At 41.3% G+C, this 13,134-nt stretch overlaps 1 protein-coding gene across 5 annotated transcripts in view; it reads right to left on the bottom strand.

Annotated features, from left to right (window-relative positions):
* LOC139765852 (uncharacterized) overlaps positions 1-13,134 on the bottom strand; it is a 323,832-nt gene that overhangs the window by 22,526 nt on the left and 288,172 nt on the right. For 4 of the 5 annotated variants that reach the window (XM_071693707.1, XM_071693717.1, XM_071693698.1 and 1 more), the window contains one exon: positions 4,773-4,946. The exons of the other annotated variant lie outside the window; for it this stretch is intronic. In XM_071693707.1, coding sequence (XP_071549808.1) covers positions 4,773-4,946 — 174 coding nt within the window. The remainder of the gene's footprint in view (positions 1-4,772; positions 4,947-13,134) is intronic. 5 annotated transcript variants of the gene reach the window in all.

Raw genomic sequence — 13,134 nt, 5'->3', positions numbered from 1 at the left:
GGGAGGTAAGTTTAAATGGAGAAAAACTGGAGGAAGTAAAGTGTTTTAGATATCTGGGAGTGGATCTGGCAGCGGATGGAACCATAGAAGCGGAAGTGGATCATAGGGTGGGGGAGGGGGCGAAAATCCTGGGAGCCTTGAAGAATGTGTGGAAGTCGAGAACATTATCTCGGAAAGCAAAAATGGGTATGTTTGAAGGAATAGTGGTTCCAACAATGTTGTATGGTTGCGAGGCATGGGCTATGCATAGAGTTGTGCACAGGGAGGATGGATGTGCTGGAAATGAGATGTTTGAGGACAATGTGTGGTGTGAGGTGGTTTGATCGAGTAAGTAACGTAAGGGTACGAGAGATGTGTGGAAATAAAAAGAGCGTGGTTGAGAGAGCAGAAGAGGGTGTTTTGAAATGGTTTGGGCACATGGAGAGAATGAGTGAGGAAAGATTGACCAAGAGGATATATGTGTCGGAAGTGGAGGGAACGAGGAGAAGTGGGAGACCAAATTGGAGGTGGAAAGATGGAGTGAAAAAGATTTTGTGTGATCGGGGCCTGAACATGCAGGAGGGTGAAAGGAGGGCAAGGAATAGAGTGAATTGGATCGATGTGGTATACCGGGGTTGACGTGCTGTCAGTGGATTGAATAAGGGCATGTGAAGCGTCTGGGGTAAACCATGGAAAGCTGTGTAGGTATGTATGTATATATATATATATATATATATATATATATATATATATATATATATATATATATATATATATATATATATTCTTTTTTTCTTTTCTTTCAAATGTATATAGGTATATATATATATATATATATATATATATATATATATATATATATATATATATATATATATATATATATATCTTCTTTTTTTCTTTTCTTTCAAACTATTCGCCATTTCTCGCGTTAGCAAGGTAGCGTTATTTACTTATTATACTTTGTCACTGTCTCCCGCGTCAGCGAGGCAGCACAAGGAAACAGATGAAAGAATGGCCCAACCCACCCACATACACATGTATATACATACATGTCCACACACACATATATATATATACCTATACATCTCAACATATTCATATATATATATATACACAGACAGACGCATACATATATACACATGTACACAATTCATACTGTCTGCCCTTATTCATTCCCGTCATCACCCCGCCACACATGAAATAACTACCCCCTCCCTCCACATGTGCGCGAGGTGGCGCTAGGAAAAGACAACAAAGGCCACATTTGTTCACACTCAGTCTCTACCTGTCATGTGTAATGCACCAAAACCACAGCTCCCTTTCCACATTCAGGCCCCACAAAACTTTCCATGGTTTACCCCAAATGCTTCACATGCCCTGGTTCAACCCATTGACAGCATGGCGACCCCGGTATACCAAATCGTTCCAATTCACTCTATTTCTTGCACGCCTTTCACCCTCCTGCATGCTCAGGTCGCTCAAAATCTTTTTCACTCCATCCTTCCACCTCTAATTTGGTCTCCTACTTCTCTCTTTCTCTCCACCTCTTACCTCTCCATGTGACCAAACCATTTCAATACACCCTCTTCTGCTCTCTCAACCACACTCTTTTTATTACCACACATCTCTCTTACCCTTTTATTACTTACTCAATCAAACCACCTCACACCACGTATTGTCCTTCAACATCTCATTTTTAATGCATCCACCCTCCTCCACACAACCCTATCTATAGCCCATGCCTTGCAACCATATAACATTGTTGCAACCACTATTCCTTCAAACATACCCATTTTTGCTCTCTGAGAGAACATTCTCGCCTTCCGCACATTCTTCAATGCTCCCAGAACCTTCGCCCCCTCCCCCACCCTGTGACTCACTTCCACTTCCATGGTTTTGTCCGCTGCAAATCCACTCCCAGATATCTAAAACACTTCACTTCCTCTAGTTTTTCTCCATTCAAACTTACCTACCAATTAACTTGTCCCTCAATCCTACTGAACTTAACCTTGCTCTTATTCACATTTACTCTCAGCTTTCTTCTTTCACACACTTTACCAAACTCAGTCACGAGCTTCTGCAGTTTCTCACCCGGATCAGCCACCAGCGCTGTATCATCAGCGAACAACAAAGGACTCACTTAACATGCCCTCTCATCCACAACAGACAGCATACTTGCCCCTCTCTCCAAAACTCCCTGACCACCCAATCCATAAACAAATTAAACAACCATGGAGACATCACGCACCTCTGCCGCAAATCAACATTCACTGGGAACCAATCACTCTCCTCTCTTCCTACTTGTACACATGCCTTACATCCTCGATAAAAACTTTTCACAGGTTTTAGCAACTTATCTCCCACACCACATGCTCTTAATACCTTCCACAGAGCATCTCTATCAACTCTTATCATATGCCTTCTCCAGATCCATAAAAGCTATATACAAATCCATCTGTTTTTCTAAGTATTTCTCACATACATTCTTCAAAGCAAACATCTGATCCACACATCCTTTACCATTTCTGAAACCACACTGCTCTTCCCCAGTCTGATGCTCTGTACATGCATTCACCCTCCCAATCAATACCATCCCATATAATTTCCCAGGAATACTCAACAAACTTTACCTCTGTAATTTGAATACTCACTTTTATCCCCTTTGCCTTTGTACAATGGCACTATGCAAGCATTCCGCCAATCCTCAGGCACTTCACCATGAACCATACATACAGTGAATATCCTCAACAACCAGTCAACTACACAGTCACCCACTTTTTAATAAATTCCACTGCAATACCATCCAAACCCTCCACCTTACCGGCTTTCATCTTCCGCAAAGCTTTCACTACCTCTTCTCTGTTTACCAAACCATTCTCCCTGACCATCTCACTTCGCACACCACCTCGACCAAAACACCCTTTATCTGCCACTCTATCATCAAACACATTCAAAGAACCTTCAAAATACTAACTCCATCTACTCACTTCCCCACTACTTATTATTACCTCCCCATCAGCCTCCTTTACCAAAGTTCCCATTTGTTCTTTTGTCTTACGCACTTTATTTACCTCCTTTCAAAACGTCTTTTTATTCTCCCTAAAATTTAATGATACTCTCTCACCCCAACTCTCATTTGCCCTCCCTTCCAGAGCCACCCTTCCCCCACAGGAAACTGCACTGCTACCCCCCTGCTTCAGCGAGGTAGCGCCAAGATAAGAAGGGTGCAAGACCATACAGCACAGCAGTAGAGCATGAAATAGCGAGTGAATGTGGCTGACCTTCTTGAAAGGCCTGTGCTGCTGCCTTGCGGGAAACTTTCATTCACCCTCTGCAGATGAATGTGTGGTACATTCACAATATTCAATTCTACTTGGTTTAAATCATAAAATACAGGAGTCTGACCCCTAAATCTCTCTACCCTTTCATGTCTTTCCTAGCAACTGTCACCTGACACATTTTCAAAGTCAGGTTTTTCAATTCCTCCAAAATTTATAAATACTTTCCCTTGTCTCTTCTTTTTCTCTTTCATTAACTTTTCTATCATTAACTTCTCTACATTTCAATTAAAGCCTGGAGTTGATGTGAACTTTTATCCATGACTGAAGCCTACAATGTAAAAAAAAAAAAAAAAAAAAAAAAGAGGGAGCATATATATACTGCAAAATAAATTGAGCCCACTGTATGCATTTATTAAGGCACATTACTGGTGTACATAAGATTCATACTTATGCTATACCTGGCTCAAGCTCCTTCAACCGACAACCAAATGCATCTAGGCATTAAGCCCCCTAAGCCAAAAGCCATGTGTAGATTAGGCTTAAGCCCCCCTCAGCCTACAGTTGTGTGCATAAGGTAGAGTTTTTGTTCTGTTGTGTGGTAAATATTTCTACTGTACATTCTCCACTTGCAATTAGTTTTATTGTAGTAATTGATATCAACTTATGTTTTGAAATACATAATCCATTATCATTACACCCGAAATTTTTTTTTCTGATTTAATTCCTAAAGTTGAGTAAGTACTCAACTGGAATGTAATACTGTAGAAGTATTTATGAGTAAAAGTAATGGTTTCAGGTTAAGATATGCAACATATCCATAATGATACCACATTATCGTGGAGTAAGAGTATATGGTAGGTATTCCTTCAAAAACTTAGGCCAACTTATACATGATGCATAACAAATCAGGATTTATCAGCAAAAAGTTGGCCTGATTATGTATAGATGACTTTTTACTCCAGAAAATACCTCTTGTAGTTTCAACAGAGGAAAAGTTTCTGAAACTGTTATTTCCACTTCCTCACTTGTTCAGTATCCATTGCATACACCTGTTATAGGAACATTCATCCTCTTTACATATCAATATTTTCCGGTCATGTAATTAAAGAGCAACTGCTTCAAATATCTTAAAGCTAGACCATTATGAAGATTCCAGCAGTAAACATTTCAAGCACTACTGTCGCATCTTTGAATCTTCAAGGTATAAAGATGACTGGTGGCCAAAATGTCTGAGGAAGATTCTGCATGTTCCACCCTGCCTTCATTGCAGAAAAGGGCAAACATCTTCTTGAAAGGCAGACATATAAGGATAAACTGATATTATTTGAAAGCAAATGAAAGGTATAGTTAACAGCAGCAAGTCAAGACAGTGAATGATTACTTGGTGATCACCTTGAATAATCTACACACAAAGACAGAGAAGCAGTGAAATAAGGTTCTTCTGAATATAACTGAAATAAGCTCAGTTCTATTTCAGCATGCAACAAATAAAGCAGAAGACATTCTTACTGGCAGCTTCATCATCAGGTTGATTTTCTTTCTCTGCTTGTCCCCCTGTGGCTGCTTGTACAGATGAAGAAGAGACGGTAGTAACAGGAACAGCAGTGTTGGTGTAGTTGGGAGGACGAGGTTTTGAAATCTCAGTTAGCAAAGATGACCGACTCACTGGGAATGGCTCAGAAGCTGTTAAAAGATTTTACATTCTTTAACTTCTAACTTCACTACATCTTTCAATACAAAAGTAGTAGCCTTTTATGGCCAATTATGTATTGTTCATATTGAAAAGAGTATGAGGGAGAGGAAAACTAGGAAGGAGATGGAAGACAGACTGAAAGAGGCTCTGAGAAGTCAGAGCCTGAACATTCAGGAGGGTGAGAAGCATGCACTGGATATAGCAAATTGGAGAGATGTGGAATATGAAGGGGCCAACTGCTGTTAATGGGCTTATTCAGGGCATATGGCATATGACGTGGTCAGGGGAAAGCACAGAATTGGTCTGTGGGGCCTGGCTGTGGATGGTGAGCCCTGGTTTCGATGCTTTACAAATGACAGCTAAAGAGTGAATGTGAAAAAATAAGTCAGTTATTTTATTTGTTCCTGGCTGAACTGAAAAACTGCAAACAAGTATGAAAAAAAAAAACACATTAATGTTATAAATTATTGCAATTTTCAGATGAATAATTAACAGAAAAGAAAACTTCCCACATGAAAAATCTTCTATTACTGCACTGTTTAAGACCAATTGAAAAGCTCCGTGTCTATAAGGTATATATATATATATATATATATATATATATATATATATATATATATATATATATATATATATATAGATATATATATATATATTATCCCTGGGGATAGGGGAGAAAGAATACTTCCCACGTATTCCCTGCGTGTCGTAGAAGGCGACTAAAAGGGGAGGGAGCGGGGGGCTGGAAATCCTCCCCTCTCATTTTTTTTCGATTTTCCAAAAGAAGGAACAGAGAACGAGGCCAGGTGAGGATATTCCCTCAGAGGCCCAGTCCTCTGTTCTTAACGCTACCTTGCTAACGCGGGAAATGGCGAATAGTATGAAAGAAAGAAAGAAATATATATATATATATATATATATATATATATATATATATATATATATATATATATATATATATATATATATATTATCCCTGGGGATAGGGGATTAAGAATACTTCCCACGTATTCCCTGCGTGTCGTAGAAGGCGACTAAAAGGGGAGGGAGTGGGGGGCTGGAAATCCTCCCCTCTCGTTTTTTTTTTTAATTTTCCAAAAGAAGGAACAGAGGGGGCCAGGTGAGGATATTCCAAAAAAGGCCCAGTCCTCTGTTCTTAACGCTACCTCGCTAACGCGGGAAATGGCGAATAGTTTAAAAAATATATATATATATATATATATATATATATATATATATATATATATATATATATATATATATATATATATATATATATCTTATACCTGGGGATAGGGGAGAAAGAATATTCCCACATATTCCCTGCATGTCGTAGAGGACAACTAAAAGGGAAGGGAGCGGGGGGCTGGAAATCCTCCCCTCTTGGTTTTTTTAATTTTCCAAAAGAAGGAACAGGAAGGGGGCCAGGTGAGGATATTCCCTCAAAGGTCCAGTCCTCTGTTCTTGACACTACCTCGCTAACATGGGGAAATGGCGAATAGTATGAAAAAAGAAAATATATATATCCCTGGGGATAGGGGAGAAAGAATACTTCCCATGTATTCCCAGCGTGTCGTAGAAGGCGACAAAAGGGAAGGGAGCAGGGGGCTGGAAATCCTCCCCTCTCAATTTTAATTTTCCAAAAGAAGGAATAGAGAAAGGTGCCAAGTGAGGATATTACCTTAAAGGCTCAGTCCTCTGTTCTTAACACTACCTCGCTAACGTGCGGGAAATGGCGAATGGTATGAAAAAATTTAAATATATATTCTATCCCTATGGATAGGGGAGAAAGAATACTTCCCACATATTCCCTGTGTGTCATAGAAAGCAACTAAAAGGGAGGGAGCGGGGGGCTGAAAATCCTACCCTCTCGTTTTTTTTTAAGTTTTCCAAAAGAAGGAATGGAGGGGGAGGGGACATTCCCTCAGAGGCCTAGCCCTCTGTTCTTAATGCTACCTCGCCAACATGGGAAATGGCAAATAGTATTAAAAAAAAAAAGATGAAGTGAGTATTTTGAAGGTTTGTTGAATGTGTTTGATGATAGAGTGGCAGATATAGGGTGATTTGGTTGAGGTGGTGTGCAAAGTGAGAGGGTTGGGATAATGATTTGGTAAACAGAGAAGAGGTAGCAAAAGCATTGCAGAAGATGAAAGCTGGCAAGGCAGAGGGATTGGATGGTATTGCAGTGGAATTTATGAAAAAAGGGGGTGACTGTATTGTTGACTGGTTGGTAAGGTTATTTAATGTATGTATGACTCATGGTGAGGTTCCTGAGGATTGGCGGAATGCTTGCATAGTGCCATTGTACAAAGGCAAAGGGGATAAAAAGAGCGCTCAAATTACAGAGGTATAAGTTTGTTGAGTATTCCTGGTAAATTATATGGGAGGGTATTGATTAACGGGGTGAAGATTGGGGAAGAACAGTAGGGTTTCAGAAGTGGTAGAGGATGTGTGGATCAGGTGTTTGCTTTGAAGAATGTATGTGAGAACTACTTACAAAAGCATATGGATTTGTAATTAGCATTTATGGATCTAGAGAAGGCATATGATAAGAGTTGATAGAGATGCTCTGTGGAAGGTATTAAGAATATATGGTGTGGGAGGAAAGTTGTCAGAAGCAGTGAAAAGTTTTTATCGAGGATGTAAGGCATGTGCACATGTAGGAAGAGAGGAAAGTGATTGGTTCTCAGTGAATGTAGGTATGCGGCAGGGGTGTGTGATGTCTCCATGGTTGTTTAATTTGTTTATGGATGGGGTTGTTAGGGAGGTGAATGCAAGAGTTTTGGAAAGAGGGGCAAGTATGCAGTCTGTTGTGGATAAGAGAGCTTGGGAAGTGAGTCAGTTGTTGTACGCTGATGATACTGCGCTGGTGGCTGATTCGTGTGAGAAACTGCAGAAGCTGGTGACTGAGTTTGGTAAAGTGTGTGAAAGAAGAAAGCTGAGAGTAAATGTGAATAAGAGCAAGGTTATTAGGTAAAGTAGGGTTGAGGGACAAGTCAACTGGGAGGTAAATTTGAATGGAGAAAAACTGGAGGAAGTGAAGTGTTTTAGATATCTGGGAGTGGATTTGGCAGCGGATGGAACCATGGAAGCGGAAGTGAATCATAGGGTGGGGGAGGGGGCAAAAGTTCTGGGAGCGTTGAAGAATGTGTGGAAGTCGAGAACATTATCTCGGAAAGCAAAAATGGGTATGTTTGAAGGAATAGTGGTTCCAACAATGTTATATGGTTGTGAGGCATGGGCTATAGATAGAGTTGTGCAGAAGAGGGTGGATGTGCTAGAAATGAGATGTTTGAGGACAATATGTGGTGTGAGGTGGTTTGATCAAGTAAGTAATAATAGGGTAAGAGAGATGTGTGGTAATAAAAAAGAGTGTGGTTGAGAGAGCAGAAAAGGGTGTTTTGAAATGGTTTGGTCACATGGAGAGAATGAGTGAGGAAAGATTGACCAAAAGGATATACATATCAGAGGTGGAGGGAACGAGGAGAAGTGGGAGACCAAATTGGAGGTGGAAAGATGGAGTGAAAAAGATTTTAGTGATTGGGGCCAGAACATGTAGGAGGGTGAAACGCATGCAAGGAACAGAGTGAATTAGAACATTGTGGTATACTGGGGTCGATGTGCTGTCAATGGATTGAACCAGGGCACGTGAAGCGTCTGGGGTAAACCATGGAAAGTCCTGTGGGGCCTGGATGTGGAAAGGGAGCTGTGGTTTCGGTGCATTATTACATGACAGCTAGAAACTGAGTGTGAATGAATGTGGCCTTTGTTGTCTTTTCCTAGCACTACCTCGCACACATGAGGGGGGAGGGGGTTTTTATTTCATGTATGGCGGGGTGGCGATGGGAATGAATAAAGGCAGACTATGAATTATGTACATGTGTATATATGTATATGTCTGTGTGTGTATATATATGTATACGTTGAGATGTATAGGTATGTATAGTTGTGTGTGTGGATGTGTATGTATATACATGTGTGTGTGGGTGGGTTGGGACATTCTTTCGTCTGTTTCCTTGCGCTACCTCGCTAACGTGGGAGACAGTGACAAAGCAAAATAAATAAATAAATAAAATACATATATATATATATATATATATATATATATATATATATATATATATATATATATATATATATATATATATATATATCCCTGGGGATAGGGGATTAAGAATACTTCCCACGTATTCCCTGCGTGTCGTAGAAGGCGACTAAAAGGGGAGGGAGCAGGGGGCTGGAAATCCTCTCTCGTTTTTTTTTAATTTTCCAAAAGAAGGAACAGAGGGGGCCAGGTGAGGGTATTCCAAAAAAGGCCCAGTCCTCTGTTCTTAACGCTACCTCGCTAATGCGGGAAAAGGCGAATAGTTTAAAAGAAAGAAAAAGAATATATATATATATATATATATATATATATATATATATATATATATATATATATATATATATATATGTATGTATTTTATTCATTTATTTATTTTGCTTTGTCACTGTCTCCCACGTTAGCGAGGTGGCGAAAGGAAACAGACGAAAGAATGGCCCAACCCGCCCACATACACATGTATATACATACATGTCCACACACGGACAATATACATACCTATACATCTCAATGTACATATATATATACACACACAGACATATACATATATACACATGTACATAATTCATACTGTTCCCATCACCACCTCGCCACACATGGAATAACATCCCCCTCCCTCCTCATGTGTGCGAGGTAGCGCTAGGAAAAACACCAAAGGCCCCATTCGTTCACACTCAGTCTCTAGCCGTCATGAAATAATGCACCAAAACCACAGCTCCCTTTCCACATCCAGGCCCCACACACTTTGCATGGTTTACCCCAGACCCTTCACATGCCCTGGTTCAATCCATTGACAGCACGTCGACCCCGGTATACCACATTGTTCCAATTCACTCTATTCCTTGCACGCCTTTCACCCTCCTGCATGTTCAGGCCCAGATCACTCAAAATCTTTTTCACTCCATCTTTCCACCTCCAATTTGGTCTCCCATTTCTCCTCGTTCCCTCCACCTCCGATACATATATCCTCTTGGTCAATCTTTCCTCACTCATTCTCTCCGTGTGCCCAAACCATTTCAAAACACCCTCTTCTGCTCTCTCAACCACGCTCTTTTTATTTCCACACATCTCTCTCACCCTTACATTACTTACTCGATCAAACCACGTCACACCACATATTGTCCCCAAAAATCTCATTTCCAGCACATCCACCCTCCTGTGCACAACTCTATCCATAGCCCACGCCTCGCAACCATACAACATTGTTGGAACCACTATTCCTTCAAACAGACCCATTTTTGCTTTCCGAGATGATGTTCTCGACTTTCAAACATTCTTCAAGGCTCCAAGAATTTTCGCCCCCTCCCCCACCCTATGATTCACTTCCGCTTCCATGGTTCCATCCGCTGCCAGATCCACTCCCAGATATCTAAAACACTTCACTTCCTCCAGCTTTTCTCCATTCAAACTTACCTCCCAATTGACTTGACCCTCAACCCTACTGTACCTAATAACCTTGCTCTTATTCACATTTACTCTTAACTTTCTTCTTTCACACACTTTACCAAACTCAGTCACCAGCTTCTGCAGTTTCTTACATGAATCAGGCACCAGCGCTGTATCATCAGCGAACAACAACTGACTCACTTCCCAAGCTCTCTCATCCACAACAGACTGCATACTTGCCCCTCTTTCCAAAACTCTTGCATTCACCTCCCTAACAACCCCATACATAAACAAATTAAACAACCATGGAGACATCACACACCCCTGCCGCAAACCTACTTTGTCACTGTCTCCTGCGTTAGCGAGGTAGTGCAAAGGAACAGACAAGAGAATGGCCCAACCCACCCATATACAGATGAATATACTTACACACCCAAACACGCACATATACATACCTATATATTTCAATGTATAAATACATAGACAATACATATATACACCTGTACATATTCATACTTGCTGCCCTCAGCGATTCCCATCACCACCCCGAATGGAAAGAATGAGTGAGGAAAGATTGACAAAAAGGATATATGTATCAGAGGTGGAGGAACGAGGAGAAGTGGGAGACCAATTTGGAGGTGGAAGGATGGGGTGAAAAAGATTTTGAGAGATCGGGGCCTGAACATACAGGAGGATGAAAGGGGTGCAAGGAATAGAGTGAATTGGAACCATGTAGTATACCGGAGTTGACGTGCTGTCAATGGTTTGAACCAAGGCATGCGAAGCGTCTGGGGTAAACCATGGAAAGTTTTGTGGGGTCTGGATGTGGAAAGGGAGCTGTTGTTTCAGTGCATTAAACATGACAGCTAGAGACTGAGTGTGAACGAATGTGGCCTTTGTTGTCTTTTCCTAGCGCTACCTCGCGCACATGCAGGTGAGGGGGTTTTCATTTCATGTGTGGCGGGGTGGCGACGGAAATGAATAAGGGCAGACAGTATGAATTATGTACACGTGTATATATGTATATGTCTGTGTGTGTGTATATATATATATATTTTTTTTTTTTTTTTATACTTTGTCGCTGTCTCCCGCGTTTGCGAGGTAGCGCAAGGAAACAGACAAAAGAAATGGCCCAACCCCCCCCCCCATACACATGTATATACATACGTCCACACACGCAAATGTACATACCTACACAGTTTTCCATGGTTTACCCCAGACGCTTCACATGCCCTGCTTCAATCCACTGACAGCACGTCGACCCCGGTATACCACATCGCTCCAATTCACTCTATTCCTTGCCCGCCTTTCACCCTCCTGCATGTTCAGGCCCAGATCACTCAAAATCTTTTTCACTCCATCTTTCCACCTCCAATTTGGTCTCCCACTTCTCCTCGTTCCCTCCACCTCCGATACATATATCCTCTAGGTCAATCTTTCCTCACTCATTCTCTCCATGTGCCCAAACCATTTCAAAACACCCTGTTCTGCTCTCTCAACCACGCTCTTTTTATTTCCACACATCTCTCTCACCCTTACATTACTTACTCGATCAAACCACGTCACACCACATATTGTCCTCAAAAATCTCATTTCCAGCACATCCACCCTCCTGTGCACAACTCTATCCATAGCCCACGCCTCGCAACCATACAACATTGTTGGAACCACTATTCCTTCAAACAGACCCATTTTTGCTTTCCGAGATGATGTTCTCGACTTTCAAACATTCTTCAAGGCTCCCAGAATTTTCGCCCCCTCCCCCACCCTATGATTCACCTCCGCTTCCATGGTTCCATCCGCTGCCAGATCCACTCCCAGATATCTAAAACACTTCACTTCCTCCAGCTTTTCTCCATTCAAACTTACCTCCCAATTGACTTGACCCTCAACCCTACTGTACCTAATAACCTTGCTCTTATTCACATTTACTCTTAACTTTCTTCTTTCACACACTTTACCAAACTCAGTCACCAGCTTCTGCAGTTTCTTACATGAATCAGGCACCAGCGCTGTATCATCAGCGAACAACAACTGACTCACTTCCCAAGCTCTCTCATCCACAACAGACTGCATACTTGCCCCTCTTTCCAAAACTCTTGCATTCACCTCCCTAACAACCCCATACATAAACAAATTAAACAACCATGGAGACATCACACACCCTGCCGCAAACCTACTTTGTCACTGTCTCCTGCGTTAGCGAGGTAGTGCAAAGGAACAGACAAGAGAATGGCCCAACCCACCCATATACAGATGAATATACTTACACACCCAAACACGCACATATACATACCTATATATTTCAATGTATAAATACATAGACAATACATATATACACCTGTACATATTCATACTTGCTGCCCTCAGCGATTCCCATCACCACCCCGAATGGAAAGAATGAGTGAGGAAAGATTGACAAAAAGGATATATGTATCAGAGGTGGAGGAACGAGGAGAAGTGGGAGACCAATTTGGAGGTGGAAGGATGGGGTGAAAAAGATTTTGAGAGATCGGGGCCTGAACATACAGGAGGATGAAAGGGGTGCAAGGAATAGAGTGAATTGGAACCATGTAGTATACCGGAGTTGACGTGCTGTCAATGATTTGAACCAAGGCATGCGAAGCGTCTGGGGTAAACCATGGAAAGTTTTGTGGGGTCTGGATGTGGAAAGGGAGCTGTTGTTTCAG

This window comes from Panulirus ornatus, chromosome 4 (genome assembly GCF_036320965.1).
Source record: "Panulirus ornatus isolate Po-2019 chromosome 4, ASM3632096v1, whole genome shotgun sequence".
Classification (NCBI taxonomy): Eukaryota; Metazoa; Arthropoda; class Malacostraca; order Decapoda; family Palinuridae; genus Panulirus; species Panulirus ornatus.
The sequence above is the reverse complement of the archived record's forward strand: the minus strand, read 5'-3'. Positions and strand labels throughout refer to the sequence as shown.